The 20,669-nt window shown below is 39.5% G+C and overlaps 2 protein-coding genes and 1 non-coding gene across 6 annotated transcripts in view; 1 reads left to right on the forward strand and 2 right to left on the reverse strand.

The window, feature by feature from the left end:
* MYNN (myoneurin) overlaps positions 1 to 14,342 on the reverse strand; it is a 27,245-nt gene extending 12,903 nt beyond the window's left edge. For 2 of the 4 annotated variants that reach the window (XR_004041127.3, XM_030863880.3), the window contains exons 1-8: positions 14,264 to 14,335; positions 13,704 to 13,872; positions 12,515 to 12,811; positions 6,695 to 7,485; positions 5,811 to 5,970; positions 3,800 to 3,978; positions 2,828 to 2,911; positions 1,679 to 1,765 (exon numbers count right to left, since the gene is read on the reverse strand). Coding sequence is in view for 3 of the 4 variants with exons in the window: in XM_030863880.3 (XP_030719740.2) it covers positions 1,679 to 1,765; positions 2,828 to 2,911; positions 3,800 to 3,978; positions 5,811 to 5,970; positions 6,695 to 7,485; positions 12,515 to 12,811; positions 13,704 to 13,872; positions 14,264 to 14,300 (1,804 nt within the window). In the remaining variant the exon portion in view is untranslated. Of the gene's footprint in view, positions 1 to 1,678; positions 1,766 to 2,827; positions 2,912 to 3,799; positions 3,979 to 5,810; positions 5,971 to 6,694; positions 7,486 to 12,514; positions 12,812 to 13,703; positions 13,873 to 14,263 lie in introns of all 4 variants that reach the window. The other 2 variants (XM_060298428.2, XM_030863900.3) reach the window with 2 other exon arrangements.
* Positions 14,343 to 16,960: 2,618 nt separating this feature from the next.
* Positions 16,961 to 17,033, reverse strand: TRNAV-AAC (transfer RNA valine (anticodon AAC)). The gene has a single exon. It is a non-coding gene; the product is annotated as a tRNA-Val (tRNA).
* Positions 17,034 to 18,529: 1,496 nt separating this feature from the next.
* On the forward strand, positions 18,530 to 20,228 carry ACTRT3 (actin related protein T3). Its single transcript, XM_030856991.2, has 2 exons — positions 18,530 to 18,729; positions 19,310 to 20,228. The coding sequence occupies exons 1-2, from the start codon at positions 18,530 to 18,532 to the stop codon at positions 20,226 to 20,228; spliced, it is 1,119 nt and encodes a 372-aa protein (XP_030712851.1).
* Positions 20,229 to 20,669: the final 441 nt, after the last annotated feature.

Here is a 20,669-nt window from a genome sequence, read left to right on the forward strand (position 1 = left end):
CATTTCAGCCCCACACCTTTAGTCACACTGTTTCCTTTTTGCTGATTTGCCCTTAGCATTATCTATACAAATCCATTACGGGGCCTCAAGATTAGGTTTAAGCACCATTATAAAAATGGACTTAACTGTGCTAGACCAGGGTAAGCTGTTTCCAATCTACTTTATCACTCATTTGTCAGTTTTTCATATACCACCTTGTGACATCTGTCTATCTTACTGGTATGTAACATTCTACTTAGGTGTGCCTTGAATGCTCAACAGACTATAAATTCCTTCAAAGTAAATGTCTAATTATACTTCTCTGATTCCTGCAAAGTACCTTATAGTGCTACACACATAGTAAGTACCCAGTTTATTCAGTGAATGTATTAATGAATAGTTCATATTATTCTGTGAGTTCAAGTTCAGAGGTATGGCACTTTCATTTATTTTCAGAAGAAATTCTGTGTTACTCAAGGGAGTAATTACCCCACTGACTAAAGATACATTTTTCCCTTCAAATTTTCCACTAGCTTTACCACGCACGCTCTTCTCACTTCCAAGTACTGACGTGATTTCAATCTCACTAACCTTGTTAGACAAAACTGCATATTTGCTTTTTTAAAGTTATGATTCTGTTTTTGCCAGACTATTCTTCAGTTCAGCCAGCCAAGAATACAACCTGCGCTCTCTTGTTGCGATGACTCTCTTCACAATATTCTCTCTGCCTGGGATGAACATTCCCTTTCCCATCTCCACCCTTTGAACTCTTCTCCACCTTTCAGTTTCCCTAGAATTAAGCCTTTCCAATACTCACCTCAGAAGGACTTAATCTCTTCTTCAGTATTCTTGCATCTCTATTATATCCTGTATTTTGTGTTGTAATCAGTTATTTATGTAGATTTCTGGTCTCCCACACCAGATGGTAAGCTCTCTGAGGACTAGGACTATGCCTTGCTCAACTTCACGTACCCTGCATAGTTATGTGTACTTTAGAGGTATTTAATAAATGCCTGTTGAATTAATGACTCACTGAAGTTTTCAGACATCACTACCTCAATCCTTACGATGTTTATATTTACTATCAAAGACTATCATCTCTACACAGTGAAGAAGACTAGTGTTTTGTTTCTAATCATGACAGAATGGTAAGCACAGTGAAACTTTCTCAAGGATTCATTTTAAATAACAGACTAAAAATTGTGTAGTCTGGCTTTCCATTTCATGCATCATAACAATTTGGGGATACCTGTTTCCCTATTTCCTCTTATACATTTTTGGACTAGCGTTCATGATGCTCCTTTCTTCGCATAACTACAGTAAACCCCAGTTAACCTAGATTCTAGTATGGGAAAGAGTGATATATAGTTGTTTATGTATTCTCTCATTCTTGCAATCGTTCATATATCAGGTTATTTATTTATTAACATCTTTATTGGAGTTTAATTGCTTTATATATATATATATATATCAGGTTTTTAAAGGAGGAAGTATTTCAAGCAATGTTTATTACAAGGTCAATATGGAAAGAAATTCAGAGTGAACTCATCTGCACATTATAAAGCTACCTTCCTCATACGTGTGCACCTAGTTTTTAAAAATATATATCTAATATAAACTGTTACAATGTGTATCTCAACATTTTAAGGAATAGTACAAATATGAGAGCACCAAATTTTTTAAAAACAGAAGCATTTACCAGAATGGACTTTTGTTTTGTGCTTCTTTAAATTTTTAATATCTGTGTAAGAATTTCCACATAATTCACAGATAAATGGTCTTTCTCCTGAAAAACAAGTTAAAAAATTAAAATCTCAGTATTTCAGAAGCTACTAAGGCAAAAATATCAATGTTCACGAACACAATGCAAACATTATATTGTTTAAATTTAGTTTCAAGTTACCATTTTAATCTCTTGGTTCTAATATAGTGAAATGAAAACTTCTATACGCATAGGCACTCCATTCCTTTATAATACAAAGTGTACCTATTTCAAGGAAAAATCGAGCATTTTCACTAACAGAACCTTCAAACTAAAAAAAACTTACTTTTTTATTTCTATCAGACATTTAGTGAGTGCCAATTATATGCCAGACTCTGGCTAAGAGATGTAGCTGGAGGAAAAATGCGTAATTATGGTTTCTGCTCTCAGGTAGCGTATAAATTAGAAAATCCTTTAAAAATACTCACAGAATAAAAATACTACAAAATTATAATTCTTTTGAAATGAGAACTGTTCATTGCTTTATAATGCAAAGTAAGGAACTGAGGATATAGAAGTTGCCAGTAAACTTATTAACTGTTTACTACTAGGTGCTCACACAATACTAGATAGGGATTACAAGAAATAACTTTTAGAAAGAAAAAGTACAGTACATTTTCAAAGTGGTGTTCTCCTTTGTTTTAAAAATTTTTGTGTGTATTTCATATTTTCTTCATACTACTTATATACTACCTTTTACAATAACCATGTCAATATTAAAATATATTCCTAAAACGTGCATACTGAACATTGTTTAATAAGAAAATCTGATATTATCTTGGTATTATCTATTCCTTTTCATTTTTTGGTATTATCTGTGTAATTTTATCCAAATCATTTAAAAACCATTGATTATCTGGCACAGTTCTTAGAAAATCTACACAATTCTTGACCAAATTTAATCCATAATCCAAACAACTAAAAAAACAAAAATAAACAAATAAAAAGTTGATATTCATACATTAAAATATAGCTACAGTTAGAGTATGATTAGATACCATCTAGTCCATAATGGTTTAAAGTCAAGGTTTACATAAAAAGAAATTAGAGAGAACAAAAAATAATACGTTCTCCCTAAACACAGACCTGTATGGGATCGAAAGTGTTTGTTGAGCTCTCCTGAGGAAATAAAACTTTTCCCACAAATACCACATATGTATGGTTTTTCACCTAGATGGAAAATAAAAGATAGCGAAGTGGTGTACTATACCAATATAATATTTATCAATTACAATAATCTAAAGTAAGCTGTTCTAAAATATTATTTAAATTAAAACCTCTTTGTATTGTATTTCAGAGGTATTTTCAATGTGATCCAACTTAAATGAACATTAGTAATTACTTTACACTGTGCATGTAACCTGATGCTTTTCATATAATAAAACTTTCTCCAAATATCCTTCTAGTAGACTAGAGGTGGGCAAAAAGTCTGATTTTTATATAATTAAAAACATGAAAATTCATCAATCCATATTTCAATTTTTGCTATCTATAAGATTATTAAAGGGGAATAAAATCATTTAGGAAAGATCTATTAAAAAATTACCCTACAAAAAAATGAAAATTTTTGAACAACAGGTTTTGCTTCAAAATTGATACTTTGGGTTTGAAGTATCTATTTAATTTGCAAATCTTACAATGTCTGTAGAAAAAGTCCTAAGAAGTTATTAAATCAACGTTCTACCCAAATTCACCCCAACCCCTTAACTTTACAGTTTTATCCAAGGGAAATGAAGCTTCAAGACCCTAAGGAGTTCTTCTAAGGTCATAAAAAATGTCTTATTAACTCAAGTTTATATATTGTCAAAATTATCTGATTTTAATGTATATAAGTTACATGATAAAAAATTTCACCCACTGTGTATTATTCTAGAAAATAAGTCTGCTTTTATATCTAATATTTATGTGAAAATCAGAAACACAAAAAGCTTCAAGAAGCACAGACACAACAGATATAACTACAAAGCCTATAACCTACTTTTTGTAAAGGCTCAATTTCCCTTTTTCTTTTATTTACAACTTTCCTTGTTTTAAGCCACCTCTGTGTCAAATCCTTACCGGTATGTTTTCGAGAATGAGTAATAAGAGAACTAGAGACAGCAAATGCCTTCCCACAGGTGTCACACACATAAGGCTTTTCTCCCGTATGCCTTCGAACATGATAGGTCAACGTGCTGGCTTGGGCAAATCGCTGTCCGCACCTATCACATACATATGGCTTCTCTCCACTATGCTTCCTGTTAGTAAATAAATATAAAGATACATGCTGGCAAGTAAAACAATCTAAGGATCATGCCACACAGCAAACATTTTTCATACAAATTCTTCATGCAGTATCTTATTTCATTTCATCTTAACAGATCAACAATATGTATTTAAAATCAACAGTTTTCAATGTATACTGTCAAGAATAAATGTTTTGGTTTTCAAAACATTAGTTCTGAGACTAGTTCAAAGTTTTGCCATCAGCCTTATGTGGTAGTCAAGTGTGCCCATAATACTGCAGGCAATTATTTTTGTCTGTCCATTCACTCAATCTTCAAAACTCTTTCCTCAAACCTTCAGCACCTCCTCACCCATCCTCACTCTCAGCTGATGTCCTTGCTTCCTGTTTCACTGAGAAAAATTTAAGGAATCAGAAGTAAATTTCTACCACACAAATCTCCACCTATAGGCATCTGTATCTATAGGGTTTGCTTTTCTTAACTCTAATATGAGAATGACAGTTCTTCTGAATCCAAGTACTCCAGTTTATATACTTAAGATACTATCCTCCTTGCCTACTCAGTGATCACTCTTGCAATTTCCTCCATCCTATATCATCTAGTTTCACCTCCCCTTTGGATCGTAGCATACAAATATACTGAAATATCTCCCATCTTAAAAAAAAAAAAAGACCCCTGACCTTACCTGCTCCTCTATTTTCTGTTCCCCTTTAGTAAAATCTTGAGTCTCCAATGGTTCTACTTTCATTTCTTCTCTACTAGCCTCTGCTAACACTGCTTTTGTCAAAACCACTGCTAACCTCTCACTTTGCCAAATCCAATAGTCACTTCTCACTCTTAATCTCCCTATCAGAATTTGACACAATGATTACTCCCTCTGAAATCATTTCCTCCACCTGGATTCCAAGACAGCCCAGTCTTCTGGTTTGCCCCTATATTGGTTGGTCCTTCCTAGTCACTTATAGTGACTTGCCCATCTCCCAGAACTCTTAGTTAGTGTGCCTTATGACTCCATCCTTTGATCTCTTTTTTATCCATCTTCATTCTCTTGGTGACCTCATCTAATGTTATGACTTTAAATACTATCTACTCAAACCAGTCCCGACTTCCAGACTTAGATAACCAACTATCTAATGCACGTTTCCATTCAGATGTCTAATAGTCATCTCAAATTTAACATGATCAGAACTCTACTCAACTCCTGCACTCCTACTTCAACTGCTTTGTCCACAAATCTCCACTTCAGTTAATGGTAATTCTATCTTTTCAGATGCTCAGGCTCAAAACCTGAGAATCATTTTTAATTCTACTCTTCTTTTTTTCTTTCATACCCCACATCCAATGTGCAGCAAATTCTGTTTGTTGTACCTTTAAAATACATCCAGAATCTGACTACCACTTATCTCTTCCACTGCTATCTCTCGGACCTGAACCACTGTCACTCTCACTTGGGTTTTATCTATAGCTTCCTAACTGGTAACTTTGCTTTCACTCTTGCAATCCTACAATCTTTTGCTTAACATAGCATCCATAGTGATCCTCTTACAATGCAAGCAAGATTACATCACTTACTTCTCATTCTCAAGAGTAAAAGCTTTATAATGACCTACAAAACCTTCACCATCTGGACACCCTAACACCATTCTGATCTTATTTCCCTCCCTCACTATTCCCCTCCAGGCACCATGGCTCCCTCGCGGTTCCTTCACTGTACTAAGAATACTGTGTGGTGGTACCACAATTAGAACTCTACTGTCCTGAATTCTCATACAATAGTCTATTTAAGGCTATAGTGAATGACAGACTCAAAGATCAAACATCTGTTTTTTTGTTTTTATTTTTACCTTGCATGAATCTTGAGATTGCTAGAAGTTGCAAATTGTAAATTGCACACATCACATTTATAGGGTTTTTCCTCACCATGATGCATGCGACTATGGAAGACTAGCTGGCATTTCTGAGCAAATCCTTTATCACACAATTCACATTTGTATGGCTTCTCACCTAAAAGAAAAGTAAATAAAATTTATATTTAGAAGGAAATATTGTTTTAGTTGCTTAAGCCATACAAGCTTTCAAAAGAGTTCATCAACCAGTACTAGTTTCAGTATTCAGAAAATATTAACTCTAGAAGTAAAAAAGCAAATAGGATATTTTTCCAGATTGATTACTGAAACCACCAGTAGAGTTAAAAGAAATTAGTGTTTCTTAGTCCATAATAGTGAAAAGTTATCAATCAGAGAAATACATAATGCATCTTAAAAAGCACAAATCTAAGTGTACCAATAAAGGTAAATATAGAGGCTGAGGAAGGAATGTATATATAATTTATGTTCAGAAGTTCGACAAAGAAACAGGTGGTGAGATGTGTTGGTAAAATCTGAGAATCAGCCTGAGTTGTAATTACTTTTTATCAGTTTTAATATATTGGCTGTTAAATATTTAGCAAGGTAGAACTAAATTTATGCTTATTTTAATTGTGAGGGAAAATGGTTTAAAGAGTTCACACACTGGGACTTCAGAGTATCAGTTACAACAAAACAAATAGCCATTAAATACTTGGTCACAATTACAAAGACATTTTCAAGTCTAACATGCTCAATACTTTTATGAATACAAGTATATACCAAATTTTGATCACAGTCAACACTGTATGTTAATATGTTTATAAAAATATTATTTCGGTCACAATATAAAAACAATTATACTTTCCACAAACCAGTCTTACCTGTATGAGTTCTTACATGCGTTTTCAGCTGGTTACATTGGGTAAATGCCTTTCCACACAAGTGGCAGACATAAGGTTTGACTCCTTTATGTATTCTCATGTGCCTTCGCAAGCTGCTGGCTTCTGAAAACACTTTCCCACACGTGTTACACATTGGTTTGGCCTTGGAATACCTCTGATCCAGCTCTTCCCCGGAGCTCTCCAGCTCGTAAGAGTTCTTGACACTGGCTATATTAGACATAGAGTGTTCTTTCAGAGCACAGTTTGGCTGTGATTTTCCACGTTTCCGTTTCACTGTGACAGTTTGCACAATATCTTGTGCTGGAAAAGTATTTTCCACAACTGATGTCAACTCAAGTTCTGAATTATTTCTTTGTGCAACTTGTTCTATTACAGGTGTGGACAATTTATTTGCATCTAGATATACTTCAACTGATGCATTCTCTAAAATGTCACTGGGATATTGCACTGTTTTATTCTGCCCTGTTTTCTGGGAGTTGAAGGCCTTCTTCTTCTTTTTACTTTGAGATGACTTCTTTGCTAAAGCCCCTTGTTTAGGATTTGCCTGAACTAAATCTGTAGACCCTTCTGATTTCTCCCGACTGTTATAATCTCGTAGAGTAAGGAGACAAGTCTGTTGATTCAATTCAATGTTTCCGGTAATACTAGATATCTCTGTAGAAGAGGGATTAGCAATAAAAGCAAAATCTTCCATCTTTATTTTACATTTAGTGACCACCTCTTCCACTTTGAGATAGTCAGCAGCCTGATGGATTTCTTTAACATTCCAACTGTAAGGAAACAAGGCTAAATGACAATGTTCTGATCAAAGAAAAAAGGTTTTTGAAACAGAGCTACACAAATATTTCTGTCTTTTAAAGACCTAATGAAGTAGAATGATACAAAAGGCCTAAGAGAACAAATTTATAAAAAATTTATTCACTCAGAATGTTTAGGCAAAAATCTCCAGTTTTACAGAACTTGAAAAGATGAAAAGTAATGGATTATTCATATGTACAACCATGGAAAAACAAAATGTTAAAATTTCTACTTGTTAAGAAAACAGCTGGAACACGAAAGTGGCTGTTAGCAATTTACTGCCTCCTCCCATTTCTCCTGAGGCCTCTTCAGATACCAACCAACTTTTCTGGACTGGCAACAAGAAGAGTCTAAAGAAATTATTATCTTCCTCTGCTCCCCTGTGAAGAACTTCAACTGCACTTCTCAAACTTTCCTGTGCATGTGAGTCACCCAGGGATTTGTTAAATGTAGATTCTGATTCAGCAGGTCTGCTTTGGGCCTGAGCATCTGCATTTCTAACATACGCCCTGGTGATGCCAATGCTGCTGGTCCATGGATCACGTTTGGAAGAACAAGGTTTTAGAATGCATTAAGCTCTCTCTAGCAACCTTCCCAGCTTTTTTTGTGTATGATCCCCAATCCAAATTAGCTAGAGAGTTTGTCATATTAGAGTTATATAGAAAAAATTAATGTTCAACATTCGAATCAATATTTACTGAGCATTTCACTTTATAAAATGCTTAATCTGCCAACTCAGGAGCCTGCAGTGCGGGGTGGGGTAGGGTGGGCAGCTGCCCATTAGACCAGCAGAGCAGGACTGCAGGGGTGCGGCCCACCTTCCCCTGCCCTTCTGTTCAGATACCCAAGGGGCCCATGTGCACCCCTGGGATCACATGGCCGAACACAGGACCCCAGAAGTTTCCAGAGTCTTTGCCTACCAGAGGGGCTGTGGCGGCCCTGCTGGCCCATCTCTGAGGAGAGCATCCCTGGATGGGGCAGAGCTACATGTGGCTGGGCTAGACAGGGAGGGGTGGGGCAGTGGGCTGTGGAAGGGGCTGATGGTAGCAGATAGGGTGTTGCCGCCTGCCTGCAGGTGGGGAGCACCCTGACTGAGTGGGTGGCAAAGCGTTGGTCACCAGGCCCAGACACCCAGCTCCTTTGGCTATAGGCTGACGTCAGAGTAGTGGCTCATGGGAAGTGGTTAGCTGGAAGGTCTGAGGCCTGGCTCACACAGTCAGGGAGGAGCTGGGAGAAGGGGACAGTACTGTGAAGGCAGATAAGGGGCAGCAGCCTCAGGTTTATGCCCCCCACTCCCCTGGTATTTTCCAAGCCAAAGCCAAAGCCTGCAGCTTACTTTTTAAAAAAATTTTTTAAAAAGAAAAGCAATTTATAAAAGCAAAAAATTAAAAATCTCCTTACTGTTAAATCTTTTAATATGTATTTTTATATGTCTTGAATAAAATATGAAAAAAAAAGAAAAGAAAAAGAAAAAAAAATTTACTGAGCATTTACCATGTGTGGTACTGAGAGCGATATTAAGAAATATCAAATAGTCTCTGCTCTCCAGAAGTTTACAATGTAGTGAAAGGCTGGCTGTTCAGTTACACTAGCAATGGCTCTGGATCACTAGCTGAATTAATTCGAATAAATCAGCATCTTTGGGTGCTTCAATTTTCTTAGCTGTAAAGTCAGAGAGCTGAGTTGGTATTAACACTAAAAATATGCCCTTTTAATTATCTGACAATGGATACATACATAAACATACACATATATACACACACACACACCCTCAAGTAACCTTCCTACTTGTCATTTTCCCCAGATATTATTTAATTCTTCAGAAAAATTAAGTAGATTTATAGGCTAGTTTGGAAACCTAATCACCACTTTTAGTGAACATTTTATTCTCTGGGAAAATCCATCCCAAGTTCCTAAACATACTACAAATAAACTTTTGGAAAACAATCTGTTTGTAAACTGACTCCCTTAGCTAAGAAAACATTACTTACAATAGTCTTTTCTTATGGCCTTTGGCTATAATTCTGGAGCAAATAACGAATGATCTTTGTAATCAAGTTAACTCCCTGTTTGCAAAGATATAGCATGAATGCCCCAAACATAAATACAATCTTATTCATCTTCCATACAAAATGTTTTTTGCATGTATATAGCACTGTCACTCTCTAAAAACATTACGTTTCTTAAGCATTTTTATTGATTCTGTTACACAGTCTATTATTAAGTTACAATAAATGAGAGAAACTATTAGAATGAAAACCAAATTTACTCCATCACTTATTATACTTAGGTCTCAAATTATAATTGTGCTTAGTGCTTCATAAAATGAATCACCAACAAGGTGAGATAGCCTTTAAGACCAATACAAACTAGTATTGAGTTACACACTAACTGTTCAGTACTGAAACAGTAATTCATACAAATTATTTATCTATTTCACAGATAGCCTATAATCTCAGTTACAGTTAAGAGAATCAGCATTTGTTTATGTCAATAACTGATCTGCTTTTGTTTATAAGCATGAAGTTAAAGTGCCTGCAAACTTGCTTTCACTTTTTGAATAGTCACTGAAAGTCATTTAATTACATATTGCCAGGTATATGGCTAACTGCTTTATATGAGCAATTATAATCCCCATTTTACATACAAATGAAGGATCAGAGGTCCAAAGAAGTTAAGTAACTTGTCCAAGATCACAGAGTGTTAGAACTAAGATTTGACCAAGGTAATCTAGCTCCTGAGTCCACTTAATTCTTTATTACTGTTTTCTTTTTTTTTTTTTATTACTGTTTTCTTAATCACTAAATTGTACAGACTTTCTATTTTTGGTATATGTCTTCTCTTGCATTTGTGTCTGAGCTCAAACAATTAGCTCCCCAGCTCCCCAGGAAAGACATGTATCAAAAAAAGACTGAGCCAGGGACTTCCCTGGCAGTCCAGTGGTTAAGACTTCACCTTCTCATGCAGGGTGTGCGGGTTTATTTCCTGGTCAGGGAGCTAAGATCCCACATGCCTTGGGGCCAAAAAAACAAAACATAAAAAGAAGCAATGTTGTAACAAATTCAATAAAGACATTAAAAATGGTCCACATCAAAAAAAAGAAGATTGAGCCAAACATCTGGCTCTTCTTCACATTGGTTTTTTGCATGAAGGGTTAAAGTAAGGCGCTCTTCATTGTGTTCCAATTAGTTCAAGATTTTTGGGGCTTCCCTGGTGGCGCAGTGGTTGAGAGTCCGCCTGCCGATGCAGGGGACACGGGTTCGTGCCCCGGTCTGGGAAGATCCCACATCCCACATCCCACATGCCGCAGAGCGGCTGGGCCCGTGAGCCATGGCCGCTGAGCCTGTGCGTCCGGAGCCTTGTGCTCCGCAACGGGAGAGACCACAGCAGTGAGAGGCCCACGTACCGCAAAAAAAAAAAAAAAAGATTTTTGGTAAAGTTATTTGAAAAAGGGAAACCACTAAATTGAAGATCAACCAAAATTCACTGGTTTTGTGATTATTTTATATTATGTATTCTAAATTTTTAGATCAGAGGCACTTGTATAGCCAAATATTCAGTAAATTTAAATAACATCATATGACATTTATCTATGACACTGCTTTATTCCTTTAATCAACTTACACGGAACTGACTCAAAAATTTCATTACATCAAAATTTAAAAGCAATTCCAAACAGCATGAATGGTTCCTTTTCAATAGGATTAAGGAACATCCTAATTCCAGCTTTTCAATAAGTATATTTCCACGATCAGCTGCAGTGTAAAGAGAGGGAAGAACTTTGCTTAATGTGTACATGCATATATCTATAGAGATCATCTGGAAAACAAGGAAAGAATATTTACCGAAGTGTTAAGAGTGGTTATCAGTGGGTGGCAGAATTTCAGGTGTTTCCTTTTTTGTTTTTTCCCTAATTTTTCTCCAATAAATGCAGAATTAATGGGCTTGTAGAGTAGGATAGAGAAGAGGAAATAAAGGAAGGAAAGTAATGTTCATTGGGAGGTAGTAAATCCTAAATCTTCACAGTAACAACCAATGTAGTTATCATCTCATTTTTACAAATGGAGAAACTGAGGCCCAGAGAGGCTATAGCTTGCTCAGAGACATGGTGACTTGACAGGCAAGATCTAATTCTAAAGCCCATAATCTTTCTATGTCAGATGATGATCTATTCATGTTTACACTTTCATAAAAGATGGAGAAAAGAAGACAGGAGTAAGTTGATTGGTTTCTCTTTCCTTTTATCCCCACCACCTTTCCCTCAACAACGAGTAAACATATTAGTATTAATCTAATTATACAGTTCATCACGTATGAAAGACACAAAATGCCTGCATTATCAGATTCCTCAGAACCTACTTCTTGTCAGTGCAGTGACAGCATTAAGCATCTCAGAGAAGCATCCTAGCATCTTAGACCAGACTTAAGCATTAGCACTGATAGCTCTACCAGGCAACAGGAGTCATGGCCATTAACACACCAATGAAGTTATTTTCCTAAATCAAGATCAGGAAGAGGTTCTGCAGGTTGCTATTTACAGCTGGAAATGGGAGCACTATTAAATGAACAGAGATTCTTCCTTCTTTCTCCACCTATACCTCCCCAACCCTAACACCTTAAGAGGTAGGGGATAGAGAGTGAGAGAGAAGACCAGAGGAACATAAAGACCAAAAAGCAAGGGGAAATTGGAATTCAATTAAAATTCATCATATTTTGATCTTTAACTTTACATAACTGAAATCACAAGCTTTGTTTCAGTAGATAAATCAAATGTATCAAAAACCATACTTTAATCGTATTAACATCTATACTTTTTGTGCTTATGAAATGTGGTCTGTTTATCTCAAATCAGAGACACTGACTTCTTTATTAAAAACAATACTGTGCACATCAATGTTTGAAGACTCAGAGTTCAGGGACTAAATGGAAAAAAACTAATCTGCTTTAGCTCTAAAGACTATTGACCAGCTTTTATAAGTGGAAATAAAATGTGTACCTTACCTGTCAAGATTTAAAGTTCCTGTGTATATAAATTCCAACAGTTTCTGAAATCCATCAGCCTTCACCTGACTCTGATCAAGAAAGACATTGTTCTCTGAAGTGCTTCTGTAGATCGCACCAAAATACTCACTAAACGAGGCAAGCACATTCCTATGAGCTTTAAACTGGAATTCCCCAATTACTATGGTGCAGTCACAAAGAAAACCTGCTTCCCGTTGTTTGTTCAGTCTCTCTAAAAGGTGCTCACAGTGGTGCGAATACTGCATTTTGATATCAGAATCGAATTTTACCCTTGCTCTAAAAAACAAAAAGAAATAGTAAATCAGTAACCCTAAGTTTTCATCAAACTTTTCACCCAAGCAATTGGTGAGTGAAGAGACACAGAACATGAACTAGAATAAAGTCTGTTCTCATTTTATATCCCCTGAAAATTCTTATCAAACAGATATGGATAAAACTGCCGAAGGGATAAATGCCTTTCTAGCTTTTATTTCAGCTTGGTAAACTAACACAATCCTTTGGACACGTCAATAAATGGCGATGTGCGAAAACATTTTCCACAAAGTGGGAAAAAAAAAAGCACCGCAAAATTTCACGCTTTTGCATCAGTTGAACCTTCAGACTTTCAAGATCAGCAGGCACACGTATATTACGAAAAAAATTAATAAACCACTAAGAAATGATTTCTTGGGACAAAGGGGGAAAGGACACGGTATGAGTTCTTTAAAATTGCTCTCAATCGCTTCTCGGCCTTTTGGCTAAAATCAAATGTAAAACTCTCAAATCACTGAAACCTGTTAGCTTCCTCGGAGCATAGTGGCTTCAAACGCAAGGTGGGCGCCCAGGGGGCGGAGAACCAGCAGGGCCAAGAGTTGTCAAAGGTTAGGTCACTCGCCCCAGGAGGCCACACCCCTCCCTACCCCGCCTCCACTCGAGGTGGCATCGGAGAGTGACTGCGAAAGCCGGTCTCTCCTGGCTTCCGCCTCCCTGCCCTTCGCCGAGCTCCCACTCCCGCGAATTCCCACAGCAGAGGTTGTGGCCAAGGCCAACACGGGGGCTGCTTCGCCCAAGCTTTCCACACTAACACCTTCACTCCGACCTGAGCGCGAACTCCAAGGAGCCTGCCCTCCAGTGCCCCTGGGTCTGGAGAGAGCGGGGACAGCAGGCTGAGGGCGAAGACAGAACTCACCTATAGTAACCCAAAGGGGAACACAGTTTCTTCACTCTCTCTCCGCCATGTTGGAAGGACGTCACCGCGCCACGCTCCACCTCTCCCTTCTTCCTCCACGGCGACGTCACATCCGGCTCCGGGCGTTCCGTGGCAACACCGTACGCAACATCGGAGGGCCGATGCCGGCCTGTGGGGAATAGTCTGGCGTACAGAGACACCGCTACCTAGCATGCCAGGAGCTAGGGAGAAACAGGGAGAGTCTTGGATACGAGATCTAAGGGCTCGCTCACAGCGCCACACCTGTCTTCCTCATTCTGAGCATTCTGGTTGGAGGACAGTCGGCATCTTGCGCTCCGCCCGCGTTCTGGGCCGAGGCTGAACCGCGCTGCACCGCGGGCCTCTTTCCAGGAGCCAAATAGCGCATTGCATGCTGGGGCTTGTAGTTAGTTGCTCGTCTTCTCCCATCATCCTCCCCTTCCTTGTGGCCCCACGAGTAGGAACAGCTGCTGCGTGTACTCGGGCTCTGGGCCATGGGAATTTTTGAGCTGAAACTGATCACCCCTTTTTAGTTTACGTACCCGAAAGCTCTTGGGAACCCACGAGTCTTGTTTGCATCAGCCAACTGGAGCCCAGTTTCCAGGATACCCTTACGTGGTGATTGAAGTCTGAGCTGCATGAAAGCGGAGCAAAGCAGTAGGGTACACTGGGCATGCGCATGGGGAAAGGTGGGCTTTGTACCGGAAAGCGTTCTTTTGCGTCTGGACTAGAAAATTTTTAATACAATTATTTACAGATTTTGTACAGTGAGGGAAAGGGGTGCCAGTTATCTGCGTAATATAAAAAGACGCAGAAACGGTAAGATAAGTCGTGCTGATATGTTAGGGTGAATTCTTTCGTACTACCGGCGGACAACATAATCTAAGAAAACCAAAACGTCAACATTTTTTCTTGTTAAAAGTTTTAGCACAAAATAGATAGCTGGTGGGAGGCAGCTGCATGGCACAGGGACATCAGCTCGGTGCTTTGTGACCGCCTGGGGGGGTGGGATAGGGAGGGTGGGAGGGAGGGAGACGCAAGAGGAAGGAGATGTGGGAACGTGTGTATGTGTATAGCTGATTCACTTTGTTATGGAGCGGAAACTAACACACCATTGTAAAGCAATTATACTCCAATAAAGATGTAAAAAAAAAAAAGTTGTAGCACAGGGAGCTCAGCTTGGTGCTCTGTGATGACCTAGATGGGTGGGATTGGGGGGTGGGGTGGGAGGGAGGTCCAAGGGAGGGGGGAATATATGTATATATCCTGATTCATGTAGCTGATTCACTTCGCTGTACTGCAGAAACTAACAAAGCATTGTAAAGCAACTATACTCCAACTAAAAAAAAAAGTTGTGTCAGGACCACAGGAAATTTACTCGTGATTTTATATTAAAGGACAGTCTCAACTTGAATTTATTCTTTTCTTCTCTCTTGAGATTTTTTACAACTAGATTCTGTTTGCTCTCTTTGTAAATTCTTTCTTCCCGGTAAGAATCATGTTTGTGAAAAAACCCACAACCGTTAGGTTTATAAGAAAAAAAAAATGAGGCTGGTTCTTTCTTGATTTCATTTTTATGAATATAATTTTTTTCTGATTCCACTTTATTTTTGTCAGAATCCTTTTCAGTAATTTATTAATTCAGAAATATTTGTCTCTACTAGGTGTCAGATACTAAGAATATGGAAAAAGCATAAAACATGGTCTCTGGCGTTTAGAGAAATCAGCAATCTCAGGGGGAAAACTAATGGAAAACCAAATGACTTGTAATACAAAGAGTGCTGGGGGCAACAGAGCTTATTTTTTACGCGGTGTTTGATTACTCTTATTAGGATGTACATTATATTATTTTTTCAGTATCAGGTTGTGAGTTTTAAAAACTTTTTTAAAGTCTGAAACACTTCTTCCATGTGCAAGCCGTTAATAAAAAAACATTTGGTGAACAAGCAAAATAACATCCAAGTTGAAAGTTCAAATTCCCAAGGTAGTGCAAATTACTATCAGGATTATGTTTTTTAAAAAGCCAACATAACCCAATCCAAAAATGGGCAGAAGACCTAAACAGACATTTCTCCAAAGAAGATATACAGATTGCCAACAAACACATGAAAGGATGCTCATCAACATCACTAATCATTAGAGAAATGCAAATCAAAACTACAATTAGGTATCACCTCACACAAGTCAGAATGGCCATCATCAAAAAATCTACAAATGCTGTAGAGGGTATGGACAAAAGGGAACCCTCTTTCACTGTTGGTGGGAATGTAAATTGATACAGCCACTATAGAGAACAATATGGAGGTTCCTTAAAAAACTAAAAATAGAACTACCATATGACCGAGCAATCCCACTACTGGGCATATACCCTGAGAAAACCGTAATTCAAAAAGAGTCATGTACCACAATGTTCATTGCAGCACTACTTACAATAGCCAGGACATGGAAGCAACCTAGGTGTTCATTGACAGATGAATGGATAAAGAAGATGTGGCACATATATACAATGGAATATTATTCGGCCATAAAAAGAAACAAAATTGAGTTGTTTGCAGTGACGTGGATGGACCTAGAGTCTGTCATACAGAGTGAAGTAAGTCAGAAAGAAAAACAAATACCGTATGCTAACACATATATGGAATCTAAAAAAAAAAAAAAGGTCTGATGAACCTAGGGGCAGCACAGAAATAAACACGCAGACATAGAGAATGGACTTGAGGACACGGGATGGGGGAAGGGTAAGCTGGGACGAATTGAGAGACATATACATATGACATATACACACTCCCAAAAGTAAAGTAGATAGCAAGTGGGAAGCAGCTGCATAGCACAGGGAGATCAGCTCAGTGCTTTGTGACCACCTAGAGGGGTGGGATAGGGAGGGTGGGAGGGAGACGCAAGAGGGAGGGGATATGGGGATATATGTATACATATAGCCAATTCACTTTGTTACACAGCAGAAACTAACACAACATTGTGAAGCAACTATACTCCAATAAAGATGTTAAAAAAAATAAAAAGCAAACATAAGGAATATCACAAGACCCTGTTTAAGTGGACGTAAACAGGGGGAAAAGGAGTAAACAAAAATAAAATAAAAAGCAAACGTAAGGATCAAATAAAATAAAAAGCAAACGTAAGGATCATCACAAGACCCTGTTAAGTAAGTGGGCAAACATAAGGAGCATCATAAGACTCTGTTAAGTAAGTGGACGTAAACACGGGAAAAATAAGAACACTGTTTCCGCCCGGTTTCGAACCGGGGACCTTTCGCGTGTTAGGCGAACGTGATAACCACTACACTACGGAAACCCGCCTGTCAGCAGTGGCTGAGAAAGTCCTTGATATCGCTGTTGTAACGTGCAATTCACGAGCGCTTAAAGGTAGGGTTAGCGTAACTTTTAATAGAAAGAAAAATGAAACCAAAAAAAAAGGAAAAATAACCGTATGTCCAGTTGAACAGTATTACCATTTCAAAAGTTGGAATTTGCATACACTTTTTGCAAAGCCCCTAGTTAGAAATCGGGCACCCGTTGGTTGCACTTTTTTGCGGTTTACTTTCTTCTACGGAAAAGAAGTGTTATATTTTGCGTTACTCTGTTGAGAGTACCGGATGAGTTTCAGGGCTTTGGCGGGCTAGGAAGGGCTGGCCGCACGCGAATCCCGGAGTCCCGGCTCCCGCAGCGGGGCGCAGCTCCGTGCAGCACCAAACTCCCTAGCTGTTACTTAGCTAGCGAGAAAGCGATCCTTTCAGCCTCTGGTGGAGGGACTTTTGAATTTCCTCTGCTCTGTACTTGTTTTAGACGGCACTTGTTTTAAAATCTTCTACAGGGTGTGCAAAATTGAAGAGGTTAAAAAAGAAAATCAGACATCGAGATGCAACTTTTTGGCACGCAACATGAATAAATTTTTCTAAGCCTGAGCTTCATATGACCTAAGGAATATCGTTTTTCCTGCAAAGAGACAGACACATCCTTATGCCTAAAAATCAAGAATTTTTAGGGAATGAGAATGAGCTTCCATATTACACCGGGGGCAGGGGCGTGGGGTGGGTAACCTGATGGGATTGCTTAAAAAATTTAAAAGTGAGATTATACTTTTTTGGTTTTGAGTACATTTTGCTTAGAAAACACGGGGAAAGAAACACAACAAAGTACTGCCCAGAATATATAGAAATAATAATAAAAGTATTTAAAACCCACTTTAAGTCCTAGCACTTTTTCCCTTTCTCTTTTTACAAGTTGACGAAATTCTCTTTTTAGAAGTTCAGAAGCATGAACCGTACCTCCCCCGCTACGACACTTTACCCTGTCAAATCTCTCCACCTTTTTCCAGTTTCGAGGGCGCATTTCAGAGCTTCTCGCAGGCCCTTGGACAGACATCTACTAACCAGAATGTAATGACGTTGAGAAATAAAACTGTTTTTATGGCTCATCGAGGTATTAGAGAAAGCCTCTTGTGAAGGGTTAGATTTGTATCTAGCTTTCTGGGAAGAAAGTCAGGTTTTCCTGATATTGGTATTCCCGGATTCCAAGGGGGTGAGGAGTGGCCCAACCCGGGTGAGACGCAATCGTGGGTGGCACTTTAGAGTGCACCTTGCATCCATCGAGTCCCCGGCCTGGGACTCCCCCCCGCCTCCCCGCCAGCCCCCGGCTCCCTCCAGCCCGGCTCAGGCCCCGCGGGGCCGTGCCGGGGTCTCTATGACGCGGCGTTCCAGGTCGTCTGACCGGCACATCACTTTCCGCGCTCCCCGCCTAGCCCGCAGCCAGGGCAGCCCGAGCGGCCGGGCGACAGGAGGCGGCGGCGTCATGAGCTACTACCAGCTACCGGTGGTGATCGACAACGGCTCAGGAGTGATCAAGGCGGGCCTGGCTGGGTCCCGGGAGCCCCAGTTTGTCTACCCGAACTTTATAGGCCGCGCCAAAGGCCAGACCTGGGGGGCAGAAGGCGCGCAGGAAGTGTGCGTGGGAGACCAAGCGCAGCAGCGGAGAAGCGCACTTTCCATCAGGTACCGCCTTCTCCCGGCGGGCAGGACCCGCGTGGAGGCAAAGTAGGGGGATCCCAGAGGAGAGGCCCAACACTGAGAGAAAGGATAAGAAGTGAGGAACAGGAAAGTCTCTGCCAGCTATCATTATTGCAAACGCTCGAGCCGCAGATCTCTGAGGGTACCACATACCTGAAGAGTGAACATTGCTTGCTCGCTGTATCTATTCAAATGTATTCAAACGTACAAACACAGTTATCGTTCATAAAATACAAGTTCATTTAGGAATGTTAATTCAAGGTACCTTTGTCTTCCGGGCTATTTGTTTTCAACTAACTGATATTAAAACTGTGAAGATTTCCCTATATATATATTTAAAGTCAAAAGGGGTATTCCAAAGAGGCAGGGAAGATGGAAAGCAACAAAAATTGCAGAGGAAGGTAGCTGGGCTATCTTTTGCTGGCAGTTACCATCTCTGAGAGGCTCTGGCGGGCACTGCCCATAAAGTGCTACTGGTAATAAATACGGGGATTAACCCATGTTTGAAGAGAGTAGACACTGGAAAAATTTAAAGCTGCCATTTATCTTATTGCTTTTCCTACAGCTACCCAGTGGAGCGTGGTCTCATTACTTGCTGGGGGGACATGGAGATCATGTGGAAGCATATCTACGACGATAACCTGAAGCTAAAGCCCTGTGATGGCCCAGTCTTGATTACAGAGTCAGCACTGAACTCACTGGCCAACCGGCAACGGGTCACTGAAGTGTTTTTTGAGCATCTGGAGGTTCCTGCCTTCTATATGTCCATCCAGGGGGTGCTAGCTCTCTTTGCTACTGGCCTCACAACTGGCTTTGTGCTGAATTCAGGTGCTGGGGTTACCCAGTGTGTACCCATCTTTGAGGGTTACTGTCTGCCTCATAGTGTCCAGCAGCTAGATCTGGCAGGTCTTGACCTTACCAACTACCTCATGATGCTGTTGAAGGAGCACGGCATCATGCTGCTTAGTGCTTCAGACAGGAAGATTGTCACAGACATTAAGGAAACCTATTGTTATGTGGCAATGAACTTTGAAGAGGAAAAGGCCAAGAAAGCTGATTGTATAGAGAAGGTTTACCAACTACCTGATGGGAAGACAATCAAACTCCATGACCAGCTCTTTCATTGTCCAGAGGCCCTCTTCTCTCCAAGTCTCCTGCATCTTGAGACCCCTGGCATTGATAAGATGTGCTTCAGCAGCATAATGAAATGTGATACAGATCTGAGGAATTCCTTTTTCTCCAATATTATCCTTGCTGGGGGATCAACCTCTTTCCCTGGTTTAGATAAGCGGCTAGTTAAAGATATAGCAAAGGTGGTGCCTGCCAACACCCCTGTGCAGGTTATTGCTCCCCCAGAAAGGAAAATATCAGTGTGGGTGGGAGGCTCTATTCTTGCATCCCTCTCTGCCTTCCAGCACATGTGGATCACCGCTGCAGAATTTAAAGAAGTCGGACCCAACATAGTACACCAAAGATGCTTCTGAATACAGATAAAATGGTTAGAAGAAAATGTTTTGAGTACATGTGACAGAAAACTTTGGATATTATATGTTTCTGGGAGAACAAAATATTTCAGTTATTGGAAGGTCCATGTCTCTGTTGCATTTCTATAATGGGGGAAAATAATGATGAAGCAGTCAAATAACATATTTATTGAGTAGAACCAAATTAAATGCTAGAGGAGACATTACTCTTTTAATTTTATTTCTTTGGCTGTGCCGGGTCTTAGTTGTAGCAGGTGGGCTCCTTAGTTGCAGCATGCATCTGGGATCTAGCTCCCTGACCAGGGATGGAAGCCGGGCCACCTAACATGGGAGCATGGAGTCTTAACAACTGCACCACCAGAGAAGTCCTGAGAAGATGTTATTCTTTACCTTGGAGATCTTACACTTCCTTTGGAGGGAGAGAGCAATTTGTGGTACAAC

This window comes from Globicephala melas, chromosome 4 (assembly GCF_963455315.2).
Source record: "Globicephala melas chromosome 4, mGloMel1.2, whole genome shotgun sequence".
Classification (NCBI taxonomy): Eukaryota; Metazoa; Chordata; class Mammalia; order Artiodactyla; family Delphinidae; genus Globicephala; species Globicephala melas.

What these genes read in the sequence shown, in the direction of transcription:
- ACTRT3 (XM_030856991.2), top strand. Translation starts at nt 18,530, where the DNA reads ATGAGCTACTACCAGCTACCGGTGGTGATCGACAACGGCTCAGGAGTG. An exon ending in AGAAGCGCACTTTCCATCAG is followed by an intron (nt 18,730 to 19,309) that starts GTACCGCCTTCT and finishes CTTTTCCTACAG; the next exon opens with CTACCCAGTGGAGCGTGGTC.